This window comes from Anser brachyrhynchus, assembly GCF_964034855.1.
Source record: "Anser brachyrhynchus genome assembly, chromosome: 7".
Taxonomy (NCBI): Eukaryota; Metazoa; Chordata; class Aves; order Anseriformes; family Anatidae; genus Anser; species Anser brachyrhynchus.
The window spans coordinates 35415055-35429857 of record NC_137701.1 but is presented as its reverse complement, the minus strand read 5'-3'; the positions used below and the strand labels follow the sequence as shown (position 1 = coordinate 35429857).

Sequence of the window (14803 nt, the reverse complement as noted above, 5' to 3'; positions counted from 1 at the left end):
CATCTTTGCAAAGGTTTATAAAGTAAGGCAACAAGATGGACCTCCACAACTCCAAGACTAGTTGGCTTTAACTCCTGAAGAAAGGATACCAGATGAGGACACCGTGCTGGAAGAACTGAAATAATCACGAAGTGCAGTAGCAGAACAGAATGTAATAAAATTTAGATGTGCATGGAAGAGAGAAGTGAAAATGTGGATAGGAAAGGGTATGGAATAATAAGGACATAAATCCAAATATTTAGCAACAAGAAAATACTGCACTCCATTTCAAGGAAATACAAGATTAGCTTTGAGGCCACCCTTAAATCTTCTCAAGTATCAGTGACTGGGATCGGCCAGCATATTAGATTTTGCTGCAAGTGAAATTTTGCAAAACAACTTTCTTTGTTAAAGTTTCAGATATCATTGATTCAAAATCATTTTGCAGAAATTAAATTTATATTGTCCAGTAAAGTACGTTCTTTGTAATGAAGTGTTTTAGACCAATGAACTATTTTTAAATTATTGTGTTGATTTTTATATATTTAAAGTACTTTTTAAATGGCTATTTAATGAAAATACACTAAGAGATTAAAAACAACTAAACTACTTCAAATTGAATTGTTCATTACAAAGTGTTCAAAACCAGCAGCATCTATGTGATTGTGAGATGTATTAAGCCAGGCACTTCTAATTAAAATTGCAAAATATCAATAGGGAAAATCTCATCTGAGATTCGATACAATTCTGAGGACAATGTTTAGAAAAGATTTTGTTTGACGAACCAGGTGCAAGAGGATATGACCAATAGCAGAAGTCCAGAATGGCTTGGTGTCTTTAATTTGCAAATACATCAGGGGCAACTATCAAAAGAGTGACTTAGATTATAATCTGTCTCAAACACAAATGTATAAACTGTGAATAATGTTAAAGGTAAAATTATGAAGGCTTATGATTCTAGGGCAACTTTTCAATTATCCAGTTTATGGCAACCATCTGACTAGTTTTAGAATGGCAGTTAATAAATTATTTTTTAAAAACCTATCAGTTGTTGCTGCTGTTGATATGACAAGATTGCAACCCATAACCAAAGAGAACCGCTGCTGTCCTAAATCGTTAGGATAGCAAAGAATTCTAGAATCTTCCAAAATTTGGTGACATTGAGGCTAAATTTCCACTTTAATTTTTCCATTGGAAAAAAAAAAATACGATTTGTTGCAGCGCTATCTTCGAATATCTTTTCAGTAGCTTGGAGACCCACTGCCCTTTGAAGATCTGGGCTCCTTTTGACATTTGTTGCATGTAGGTAAAAGTTTGTCTTTTAACACGCAAGGTCAAAGGCCCTTCCAAACCAGCACTTGGTATTCCTGAAATTAAGACCTTGGGAAAGGGTATTTCATGGCAGTATTATCTGAGAACAGAGAAGAAAAGATCTTTTTCATCTTAGTCCTACCTGGTTCACCCGCATTCACTAGTAGTTCAAAGGTTCCTCCACATTAGATCATTCTCTGAAAAGTTCATTTCATATCTTTTCCATTATGGATTGTCTCAGAAGAAAGTCTAATGATCAAAATCATTTGCTAGCCCTATTTTAGGAATCACTTTCAAATACGGGTAATAACTCTCAACCAAAGAAAGTTTCTTTTGCTCACCTGGGGCAATACAACTTAGAGCTCACCATACCTATCTCCCAGAAGCCCACAGCCACCGAAAGATTAATGGTTTCTTCCTCAGGTAAAATCTCTCCGCTATGATCAGCTGTATTACATATTCATTTGCCAGTCTGGTATCTCGCTATCAGTGCTCTTCCATTCATAACAGGGAGCGTGTCCCTGCTGGGCTAAATCCCCACCGTGATTCATTTTGTGGAGAGAATTATTGCTGGGGAAGTGTCACTGGGATGCCACATCTGGGTTTCTAATATTCCTCTTCCCCCTTTCGTAGCATATAGAGTATTATTTCCATGTTAAATAGTATTTTACCAAAATTAAAGAACTTTTTTTCCTAACAATCAAAACATTTTCATCCTACAAAATCATATTTTTAAGTAAACCGCTTATTTAAATAAATAAATAAACAGCATCACTGCTTTAGCTCCGTTAGCCACTTTTATGGCATATGCCTTTATCCCTTTCATTTCTGTTCATATTTCAGGGAAAATGACAATTGCACTGTTACTGGTGTGTAGATGTGTAAGTTTATGGAGGAGCTGAAGTCATAATTAGTGATGGTGAGCCTAAAACCTGCCAATGCAGTAACTGCAGGCATCTCTGAAAATAGCTGTATTTTCAGCATTCTGTAATTCTAATTATCAGCTCCTTTGCTGTAAGGCATCTCAAGTATTTCAGACTTAATTTAAACTTTAGAATTTATTTGTAGAGTTCCTCAAAAAAAACACTAAAATTGTATTGTGGATTCACATATATGTCAATATTCCATTCAGAGTTTTAAAAGCTTCACTGACAACCACTAAGATGTAAACATATTTACATTACACCCATTCTAGGCACTTTTAGGACCATTCAAGAGTTGAATAAAAATTAACGTGATGAAATATGCAAATTGCTAATTAGGTATTGCATTAAACAATATTAATTTACAAGGGTTTAAATCCAATTAAATTTTCTCAAGATTATATCACTAAAACTGCTTTATTAGTTGGCAAGTGTTGGAAAATTATTCAGCTCTTTAAGGTTGCTGAGTAATTTAATTGGTATAATTATTGCTTTCATGGTTAGGCTGGTGGTCACAAAATAAGTATCTGACAAGTAATGTCTGGAAACCAAAAGATATAGTAATATCTAAATATCTTTACACTGTATCATCTCTAAAAAACAAGAGCTAAAAATAAACTGTTTTAAGGCAGGCCACAAACAAGTAAAACACAAGAGGGAAGAGTATGTATAAGGTACCTCACACTGCCAAGTTCTTGAACTTTAGAAATACTGAGCCTGGGTCTTTGGTTTTGTTTTTTGTAGACGCAGTGATTTTGGTACAATTGCTATAACAAGTCCGTCAAGCCAAGCATGAATATGTATGAGCCTTTATTAGATACAGCCAAGGATTTAGGTAAAAAAAAAGGCCTGCTTTATGAGCTTCAGTGCTGATGCACTGCCTTTTTATTTGTTTTTGTTTTTAATATAGCACATATAAATTCATATTCCTCAAGTCAAAGCTTTCACTAACATGCTTTTATTTAATTATAAAGCATGGCATTTCAATAAGGTGTTGAATTCCTCTACAGCACGTAACTCGCCATGCTTGCAAAAGACAACTCAGGATTTAAAAACAAAACAGATCATCGCCTTTCCCATTAGGGATTGCTCATTAGAACCTTTCATTAAAAAAAGACAGCAGCTGCAGGTTTGCTTTCTATCAGAATGGATCTGCTCAGTTTTTACATTAAAATTACTTAATTTTAAGTTCCCTGTGCTGTGCTTTTACTTCTTTTTTCCCCTCTCAATTGGGCACACAAGTCCTCAAAATACAGGGTGATTTTTTCCTATTACCTATACTACAAATCTCATTAGGCCATGCTGTAAATCACAAGGCTGTTTTACTATTAATATCCTGCCGCAAGAGGTTATGTTAACCCCTTTGACTCTCTGGGTCCACCTGTTCCATTAAAGTTACTATCCCCATCTTCCCAAAACTTTTCTCTGCAATCTTTTGAAAGAAAAATGCACCTTTGTTGTTCTTTTTTGGCTACAGTCAATCACAAAGGAACACCATACAAAACCAAGCCAAATATGCCACTCTGATGGCAGACTGCTATTCACAATTTTCAAAATTAATTTCAAGGTCACTGCATTTTCTTTTGATATACATGCTTCCAGATGCCACAGAAATGAAATTTGCACCACATACAGTAAAATTATCAAAGTAAAGCCATTAGTTTGTTTCCTCTGCCCTGACTACAGCACACCTAGCTCCATTTCACCAAGATCGTCCCCTAAAGAGTAACTGTTCAAACTGTCAAGAAAAATCTCAGACAGCTTTGTTATTACCTAGAATAACTGTAAAAAAAAGGTTTCACAGTTTATAAAAGCTGATTCTTCGCTACTGCTGCAGAGCTAGTTGAGGGGCTTGATAAATAACACTGTTTCACTAACAAAAGGACGTGTTTGGAGTGAACATACCATTCATTTTAAACTAGAACTAAACATTTCGGTTTGGGATTTATTTAACTTTTAGACTAACTTCTAACAAAATAATTTTTAAAATGAAAATTTTGTTTACTAACATAAAAAGATGCAAATTTAACTGGAGAAAGAAAGTCTTTGTTTGCTAAACAGGACAATAAGAATGGCTCAAATTCACAAGTTATTTTCATTAATAAAGTATTTCATACATTTTCTACCTCTAATCATTCATAAGCAGAGAAAAACTACACCAAAATACTGCTAGGATTTAAGCTTTATAAGATTACTCTTGAGATCTCAGATATTTCTGATTCACTGTGGGAGTCATGATAACTGGCACAATTTGCTCGTGTGTCTGGAAGGCAGAGCTTTACCACGAGCTCTGTGATGGATGAGCTCATCACGGGGCATTCAGCGCACAGTACCCGTGTCCACAAAACATGGACCACGGCTTTCTGTTAGTTCTCAAAACACCTGCCTCAGTCTTTGAGGCACTGATGACACTTTATTGTCAGCTGCAATCAAGTCAAATTAAATTTTTATGAGTTCCAGTGCACACCTGTAAAGACCCCCGGCACAATACACTTCAGAACTTAAGAGAAGTAAAACAGCACCGAAGGGCATAAATTGTCTTAACAGCCCTGCCTTTGAAAGCTTGTTCAGAAATCACCTATATAACAGTGAACTGGAGGAAGACAGAACCGCTCCAAGAAAGGACGAGCCTCTCAAAAAAAAAAAGTGTCCAGATTTCAGCTGGGATAGAGTTAATTTTCCTCCTAGAAGCTTTGGATCTGGGATGAGCATAATATTGATAACAGCAATGTTTCAGTAGCTGCAGAGCAGGGCTCACCCAGAGCCAAGGACTGCTCAGCTCCTCATGCTGCCCTGCCAGCCAGGGGCTGGGGGTGCCCCAGGGGCTGGGAGGGGACACAGCCAGGACAGCTGGCCCAGGCTGCCCAAAGGGACATCCCATAACATGGGGTGCCATGCTCAGCAATAACCCTGGGGAGTTGGCTGAGGTAGGGGCTGCCTCTGCTCGGGGTCTGGCTGGGCATTGGTCAGCAGGTTGTGAAGCAATTGCATTGTGTATCACTTGCTTTGGACGTTCTTTTACCATTATCGTCATCTTCCCCTTCCTTTTCTGTTCTATTAAACTGCTTTTATCTCAACCCACGAGTTTTTACCTTTTTTTTCCCCCAGTTTTCTCCCCCATCCCACTGAGGAGCAGGAACGAGTGAACGGCCGTGTGGTGCTTAGCTGCCTGCTGGGTTAAAGCGCAACAAGAGGAAAATCATTTTTCCACAAAGTTTAACTGCTCTGTTGCTCAGTCATAAAAGGCCACATCTCAAAGGTATCCCGGGCAATGAAACCCCTAGTTCAGTTGCATATTTCTGATGGAGTATTTTCTTTTACTTGAATTTCTTGGATTTGCCAATCTTTCCATTTCATTGAACAGTATTTGCTGTTGTGTTGTGCTACAAAACAAGCATCCAACGTGTCACGCTTGGTTTTATGCATTTATATCATACCATTTACCTCCTCCCTGTCACTCAATCACAGTGTTATCAACGTGTTCACAAAACTTTCCAAACATTGCACGTGCCCAATTTTGAACATTCCGACACTGCATGTATCCGGCCTGGCTGATGGTCACTACATGTACCAACAAAATGTTAATTAGGAATAGATGAATCAAGAGTATGGACTTTTGACTCAGTTTGTTCTGAAAGACACTGGTGTGCCCTTTTCATTCAATGGATCAAAGAAAAGTATTCAATACTTCTAACAAAGCAACATTCAAATGATGCTATAAGTATCTAGCAAAAATTCTACTCTTAGATTAAAACATTAAGGAGTCCAGAGTTATACTCTAGAGTCACTCTGGTGCATACCTCAATAAATTACTGTTTTGAAATAAAGATGAAATCCCCATTTTTCAGTTAAAAAAAAAATAGAAGGCATTATCAGGCTTTTAAAATTTCTTACTGATCTAAAACAGAATGAAGAGTACTCCATTCTCAACCTCAGGAAATATCTAGTAAATAGCTGACATATCTCTTTCCTACCTGTTTTCCAGACAAACTGATGACCTCTCCTGGCTTCCAGGTCAGCTGTTTGCAACATGAAGAAAACAAATAAAAGGAAGGACTTCCCCAGGCTCTGCCATGCCCAATGAGGAGAAACCCAGTTCTGTTGTAGAAGCATAATTCAGATAATTCCGTTTCTGGTCTTCTTCAGTCCTAGAAATAACCAAAATGAAGAAAAAAAGTAGGAAAATAAATGAAAAAAAGGCTGCTAAATGTTCTTAACAAAGTTCTTAAGAAGAAATCTGCCAATGCAAATAAATGGCCAGGGATCTGATAACAGTCTGACATGTGTCCTTTCTTTTGTCTATGTAATTTATCTTTAGAATGAATATTATCAAGTTATAAGTAGGCTAAAATGAAGGCAAGAATGAAGCAGGAAATCCAGCTCTGAATTCAGACCCCACATCCTATACTTTAAGATCACTGACAACTGAAGCGCCAGACCTGAACCTGTTCTATTCTCCACACCGTGCATTATTATAGGATACACAAAGGCAACACGAGAAATACCCCAGGAAAGGTAGGGAAGGAAGGCACTGCTCATCAGTGATGAACCAGCCTGGAAGGGAAAACCAGAGATAACGCAGGCATTTCTCCAGAGTTTGGGACTTGCATTTAAGACCCTGATCTTTGAGCTCCACAGCAACAGCTGGTTACTCTGGAGAGGTCTCTCTGACTAAGGGATTTTAATGAAGCTCTCCACCACTTCAGATAAATAGCAGAGCCACATTGTGAGTGAGGCAGGAATGTATCCAGTCCGGTAGCTGGAGCACTTTCACATCATACAGCTCATTAAAATAATCACTGCGCAACGTCGGAAGCAAGGAAGAATGTCTCTGTGGCGGAGTATCGGGGTCTCCGCATACAGCAGGAGCCCAACTTCTCAATGCCTGCTTCACTGAACACCGAAATTGTTTACATATTTCAGAAAAGCTCCAAAACATGAGAGAATAAGAAAGGCACAAAAAAAAAAAACTTGGAACTCCTGATTCAAAATGGAAATTCAAATCACTATTTCTGTCATCCCTCAAATACACTAACTAGGCACTTATTTAGGCAGGGTATTTTTTGTTGTTGTTGTTTGTTTTACATGATTTGAAGATATTTTGGATCCATCCACATTCAAATGGAAAAAGTTCTGATCTCTCAAAAAATGCTGGCTCATGTACATGCCACATTAAACAAGAGCTAGTCTCTGATGTAAATTTATATATCAAATTTTTCTTGGGTAATACCTTTTGTATTTATACCATGTTTAAATTCTCAAAATATTTCTGCATGTTAGTGTTTAATCCTACTTTTACAGGTAAAAATGCCACATCCGTATTAGAGTTAGCAGAGATAACACCTGTCTTCAAGATTGGTCTTCACTTGCGTAATCTTGGTGATTTTCATTAAAATTATCAGCTATTAGAAGTTTAGCCCAGAAAATTCCATTACATTCCTAACCTTATGAAATGCAACATTGTCATAATACATAATACACAGCATTGTTCTTGATAAGAAACTGGAGATAAACCTGAAAATAGTACATACTGAATAGATGGTAAAACTTAATTTCAAGCTGCATTTAAATTACTTTGAAACAGTTTCTATCACGATAAGTTCATGCAATTAAATATAATCAGATATTGACTAACTATGGTGGAGGATACAATGTTATATCTGTTATCTGGGTTAGTTCATTCTTACATTTCAGATGAACGGCAAACACTAAGGCCTGAAAACCCATCAAGTTGACCAAATATCGCAACTCAGGCAACGTTAACAGACTTATTGTAATTCTCACGTCTGCTGGGTTAATTTAGCATTTCACATCTGATTCAGAACACAGCCTGCAGAGTCCCACACAGACCAGAAGCGAAGCTCTGGAACCTTGAGCATCCTTCAGAACTGAGATGCAGGAGACTTATTCCTCAGTGGAAAGATGTTACCCCAACGCAAGCAGAGTAGAGAGGTCCTTGAAAGAGAAGGGGGCCCTCGGGCATCCCTTGTTGCCCATCTAGGTGGCTGCTCACCTCACACAGAAGAGCTGAGGAGGAGCAACTCCCCCGGTGTCTTCAGCATTGCAGTTACCGTGTATGACGGTCAAAAGACGAAGTCACCGACTTTCTGTCAAGGGAAAGAGAAGGAATAAGTGACACTAACTTCAACACTGTTCGCACCCCAAAATGCAATGCCAGCAAAGGAATTGTTCAGATGCTCAGCTTCATGTGCTGGATCGGAGCCAGCAGGCCCAGCCCTGGGCAGACAACGCTCCTCTGAATTGCAGGGCAGCTCTCCAGCTCCTAGAGAATGCAGTAAAAATTGTGTCCTGAGCAGGTCAGGGCATGAAACGGGCAAGTCCAAAGAAACTTCCCATAACAGCTAATAAAGATGCTGAGATTTTTAATGAAGCACAAGTAGAGCTAATCAGCAGCTTTCTAAATACACTGCCGTCTTCTCAGCATTCAAAGGGTCAGTAAACAGCAGTAAATCCCTGAGAGCAGCAGACTCCTGCCCAAAACGAGGGGTTTCACATATGTTCATGCTTTGGACAAGACTACAAAGATAACTGGCTGCTGCTCCCCACGGAGCAAGAATAGAGATTACATTAAGTCAGAAAAAAAACAGAAATAAATTAGACACCACGAGACTGATTCTAATCTCACCTACCCCAGCAGGGCTCAGCAGAGCCCACTGATTTACACCACAGTAAGCACAATAAAAATTTGTCTGTATATCTAGGTTTGTATAACACAATTTGGAACAGTAGCTGTTCTGTCCTGATATGATAAAAAATTATTGCACAGGCAACATATGCTATCTACAGAAACATGAATAAATTACATTATGAAGGCCACCAACACTTCACATCAAATTTAGTTACAGTATATCTCAGCTCCCAAATGTGTCAGCATGGCTAGCTGTAAACTGGCAAATATAGAGGAAAAAATGAGAAAGAAAAAGAAACCTGAAACTTACATTTTAAAAATTGACTTTACCAAGGCTACTCATGATTAAATTCATGCAACTGCTTAAGTATGTTCATGATGTGTTTTACTCAGAAACGCATCATACTCTTCCAAAAGTGATTATCTAGATGTACTCAATACACTTTATCATACAACCCTGGCCAAGTGATCATCTGCACTAATGGATTCTCATGAAATTAAATAATAAGCTGTTGTTTTCATGTATTTGAAGGATTAAACACAAGCATCCCTTTCATTTTTGTTTGTTTTGTATGGAATCATGTTCAGAAAAACAAGGATAAAGTACATTAGGTAAAATGGCTAGGAATATAAAGGCAGTCTTGAAAAAGCCACGTTCAAGTTTTCTAGCCATCATAGCAAATACATTTGCATTTTCTTAGTCACTGCTAATTCTCTTAATGACAGGATGGAGTAAAACTAGTTTCAATAGCAGACTGCCATGTAGAAACCGATATTCCTGCAGAAAACAAGGCACTCGAATAGTGTCAAAACGCTATAAATAAACAAACACGCAGTTCACCAATAAATATCTTATTTCTAAAACGATCAAAATTTAATTTCCCTTTCCACATCAGTGAAACACCCTGGTCTAATCCCTGCTCAGCTGGGGAAGGAAGGAGCCTCTGCGAAACTTTCCTTGTGTGCCAGGCGCTGCTCAGACAGGCGCGAGCTGCGGCTGAGCACCGCGAGGCAGATGTTTCCGAGTGACAGGCTCTCTGCTAATCCCACAAACATCGGGGTCCTCAGAAGCATCCAGCACCGACAGACAAAAGATTGATGGCCTAATTTTTCCTCCCCAGTCTGCGCGCACCGCGCTGTCGAGCGGGGACCAGTCGCTGTTTCAGCGAGTTTCCACAGGACGAGACATTTCTTCAGGCTCTCTGCGTCGTTTCAGTGGTTCAAGACGATTCAATCTGGCTCTGCTCCAACCCGGGCTTATGCAGTATTTATAAGTCAACTTCGAAAAAAGATCAGCCTAAACTGATCCGAATCTAAGGCATGGTTTCATCCTTGTCATACATCAGTTAAATTCCCCCGCGTTCCTTGGGAGTTGTGACCTTCTCCATCACAGCTACATCCGACCTACTTTTTTTTTTTTTTTTTTGGATGAGAAGGGGATGCTTACAAGGACACCTGGGTAGCATTCTCCATTTAAAACACACAGTGCAATTAGAGTCATCCCAAGCACTAAGCAGCAACAACAAAAGAGGTTGCAGCTCTTATATCTGGCTATAAATCGTTTAGCAGATGTCTAGCACAAAGACAAGCATCATTAATCATGAATAAATTTTCTTAACGTAAATCTAAGCTCTAATTATGTAACTTTGCCTATTTCGCACAGCAGACTCATTGCTTGTGATATCCCTAGGTAACTTGGATGTTTACAGTGTACTCTTCATCCTCAGATACCTGTAAAATCTGCCTTGCCTTCTGAGAAAGCTGTTACCCCAGAAATTAATTCTGTTTTGTCCTAAACCAGCATGCTGCCCTTTTTTATTTATTTATTTAACGATGAACATATAGTTACACTAAATTGCCTTTACTACCCTACAGAAAACAAACACTACATTCTTCTGCTTACACATCTAGAGAAAAACAGGCTTCTGGTTAAAATACAGGCACTCTAAATCCTAGGGCCTGCCGTGTCAGAAACCTGTCAAAAAAAGGTGAAAAGTCACCTAAGGTCCTGCTCTGACACTAGTACTTAATTCTGCAAGCTCTCCTATTGATTTCAGTAGAGCGACTTCGCATATAGGGGAACAGTAGCTCGATTTATTATACCTCTACTTCTTCATCTGTAAGATTCAGTTAAGAATATTTAATCTCCTTCCAGGAGCATTTCAGAAAATCCCGGATAAAAATGTACAGTGTGAACGAACTAAACTTTTGTCCTAAGTGATCACTCGACAGGACTCAAAATATTAAGCTCCATAATTCTTTGGTAGCTTGCTCCGGTAACTGTAAGGGTAAATAACGCCTGGAAGAACATCTGGTGTTCACACATCTGCGCACGGAAGATAACCACAAACAAGCAGCAGACGGTCTAAGACAGCCTGCTCCGGGCTGGGAGCGAGCCTGCCTGCATGCTGCCGCGTTTTGCCGGCTGTTTCTGCCCATGCCTCGGTGCCGATAACCAGCCCGGCACCGGCCGAAGCAGAGGAGAGCCGAGCCGATGGGAGATGGAGCTGCTGGAGGGGTCACAGCAAAAGCTGCAGGGGGAGCAGGCTCCTCCTGTCCCCCCGTCCAAGCTGAACATGCGTCCCGGCTGGTCCCTTTTCACACGCAACCATTAACAACTTTTCCCAACATCTAGCTGCGAAAAGCCTAGTAGGCAAGCGCTAGCTTTACTAGCCCTATTTGACAGTAAAAATATTTTGGCGATCTCCATAGTCAAATTGTACAAATCCTAATGATTTCATCTTTTTTCCTTCTATTCGACTATTTCTTGTCTCAAAGCTATGGAAGATGCCAGGGATTAAGAGCAAGAATATGAAGTTACTGCCAATGAATTGCTTCTTAACTTGCATTGATTTCTTTGAGGGTAAAAACCATGAATCCTAAGTTTTCCTGCTTTTTTGTTTATGTATATCCTAAAAACATAACAAAGGCAGGTTTGAATTTAGAAGTTTAATTATAAACTTAGCCAAGTGGATTATAATGAAAGATGTTCTAGCAAGGGAGCTCAAACTGATGCATTATGACTACATTAAAGAAAACACCAGAGAATAGACTTTCCATCAGTAGAATGACTTTAATTAAAACAGTGATCGAGCAGAACTGTTCTGTGAAATGGCACTTCTGGTACATCTCGTTCACGCTAAGTACCTCCAACATACTCTACGGAAAGGCACTTGACTTTCAGTAACAAAGCAGACGTGATTTCACTGTGCTGACGAACCCGGTTCAGGAGAGGAGGCTTCAGAGTCAAGGGTCACAAGTTTGTGAAAGGCATCATCCTGACCCTTCCCAGGTGCACAGCCACATGTTGGCTGCCCCCAGTACGATGCTCAACAGCCAAGGAGCACGCCGACATTTCCTTCTGCAAGGATCATTTGCTGTGTCACCCAACACGCGAGCGTCCAAATGCTAGCCAAGCCTTGGACTTTTCAACGGTATTTAACTGCCATGGACCTTTTGGTGCTCTCGTCGTCACATCTTAGAGCTCAAAGTAGGCTAATTTACCTTCACAAGTGTTCTTCGAACTATTATCACACTCCTCACAGCAGGAACAAGCACAGAGCAATTAAGATCAAAATGCTCAAGACTGTCGATAGGTTTCTCTTGTGAACTCAGCATTGATTTTTTTTCTGAGCAGCAGAACACAAGGTGTCCAATAACTTTTCAGTAACCTTTTCACACTGCTTGTGCACTTCTGTACACTTAATTAAATACTAAAATTGGCTGTAGCAAGCCAATCCAAACTTCTGCGAAGTCCCAGATCCTGCCTCCGACAAGGACCCGATGCCAAATGCCCGGGGTGCAGCGTAAGCACTGAACGTGCATAAATAACACCTCTCATTTTACTTGCCCGGTCTCCAGCAATTTGCAGCTCCCACACCTCCCGAGTCAGAACCAAGGAGATCTTTGCACCTGACAGCCCTCAGCGGAGACTTCCCCTCCAAACTTACGGCACCAGCCCTGAACCCATGCGCGCTTTTAGCACCTGCACGCGGGTGGCTGCTCACGGCATGCCTGCCAGCCAGCGCCGCAGAGCACAGCGCGGGAGCGAGCTCCGCCATGCTCTCATACTGCGGCGTGTCCGCTCCACGGCAGAGAAACTTTATAGCTGTGGGGTAGCAGAAGTTTCTTTTTATTTATTTTTCATTGGTTAGAGAAAACTTTGAGTCTGTTATCAATATATTATTCTGCTGTAGCTTTCATCATTGGCAATGGATGAACTAAAGGTCCTGTCAAACCCAGCCGTATCTAAGAAGTGCAGTCACAGTTGCATGGGTCTTGGATTGCTGTTAAATTGCAATTAGGCAGACAAAGAGAAAGGGAGCTGGCACTGCTTCCAACACCATTTCAGTAAATGCAAGTTGTTGTTCAAAGAGGATTATTCTCACTTTACTGGCAAAACATTGCATATAATGCACGTTCAGCACTATAATACCATTTGAAAACTAGTATTTGAAATTATTTCCCTTTAACAGGCAAACCTGGAAATCAGACTCAGCAGAGAGCAAACTCTCTACTTTAGCAGCATGACCGTTCCTGCTGGAAATAACAGAAAGCTTCAAAGTCACCAATTACAAGGCAACCGAGTTAAAAAAAAAAGAGTAAGAAAATACCTCACAACCTCTGCTGCAGGAACAATTGCAGATTTTCCTAGCACTCCCATTAAAGTGCTTTCAGTTCAGAGAAATTAAATTGCTTTACTGCAGCGATTTCCTTTTGCATTCTGATATTACTTTATATTATTTGACATTAATAGGGCATCACAGGTTGCAGGTCAGGTTTTTTTTCCTCCTTATTGGAATGCGGCCACCACGCAGAGTTTATCAATCTTAAACACAAGGTCAAAATAATACAATCAGGTACCACAGGGCACACGAGCTCGGCGAGGACCTCAGCTCCAGCTAGCAGGGGAAGGACCATCGGCTCCCTCCTCCTTCCAGCCCCCAGCTCCCGGTCTCCCAAGAGCTGCAGGATGCGACCCCATGGCCAGAGAGCTTTCCTCACTGCCGAGGAGCAGCACAAAGGTGACACAAGAGCATGGCCACCTCCACAAAATTTCGGACAGGGATGTCAGTCACTACGATCACACAGCTTTCCCGCAAAAAGACCAGCTGAATCCTCGCCACAGGACTGGCATATCTGAGGCATCTCTATGATTTCATGCAATAACCAGAGCAACTGAGTGCATATACACACACCTAAGCATCTGACAAAACAAATTAACTAGATACAGGCAGGAAGATGTTACCATTTTAACTCGTTATTCAGTTCAGTACTTGGTCACGCAGCAGTGACTACAGCTAAAGATACCCTGATCCACGGCCTGCTCTCTTACACACACATACGCAGAGGGTGAGCTCAATACCTCCTGAATGTACAAAGTTTTCCTTCTGCTGTTGCACTTACATTAAGAATAATTTCTTTTCTACAGTATCTACACCTCTGTGTGGATATCTAGTCGTTACTATTTTGCTGTTTGCACTACCTAGCTCTAGTCTATGTGCAAATGAGCTAATTTGAACAGACACACATCCACAAGATAAATTTTGTTTCAAAAACTCATTTCCAAAGTGCTGAAATAAACATTTTTTCCAACACATCCTCTGTCATCAGCTGTTTATTTCAGTGCACCAAAGTACAAACTTATAGGAAAGGAGAAAACAGAGCGCGATGCACACAGCGTAACACTCCAAAAACTCGCGGGCGCTGCAGAGGAACAACTGTTAATCAAACACTGAAAGAGTGGTTCTTCATTTCCTATCAAACATCGCCAGTGAAGTGCTGTGATGAAACCTCCAACAGCACAGCCTTCATTATTTCTACAGGGGGAAAAAAAAAAGCATAAGCTGGGTCTCACGTAAGAATACGTACTATAAACAGTTATAGCTACAGCTGTCCGTGTAAGTTCATATGGTGTGATGCCTTGCTACTGACTCCTTCA

The 14803-nt window shown here is 40.2% G+C and overlaps 1 protein-coding gene across 10 annotated transcripts in view; it reads right to left on the bottom strand.

Moving 5' to 3' along the window:
* The window catches only part of THSD7B (thrombospondin type 1 domain containing 7B), a 456617-nt gene that overhangs the window by 257061 nt on the left and 184753 nt on the right, over positions 1-14803 (bottom strand). For all 10 annotated transcript variants that reach the window (XM_080600715.1, XM_080600714.1, XM_080600720.1 and 7 more), the window contains 2 exons: positions 8227-8320; positions 6188-6361 (listed from right to left, as the gene is read on the bottom strand). In XM_080600715.1, coding sequence (XP_080456841.1) covers positions 6188-6326 — 139 coding nt within the window. In that variant the 5' untranslated portion in view covers positions 6327-6361; positions 8227-8320. The remainder of the gene's footprint in view (positions 1-6187; positions 6362-8226; positions 8321-14803) is intronic.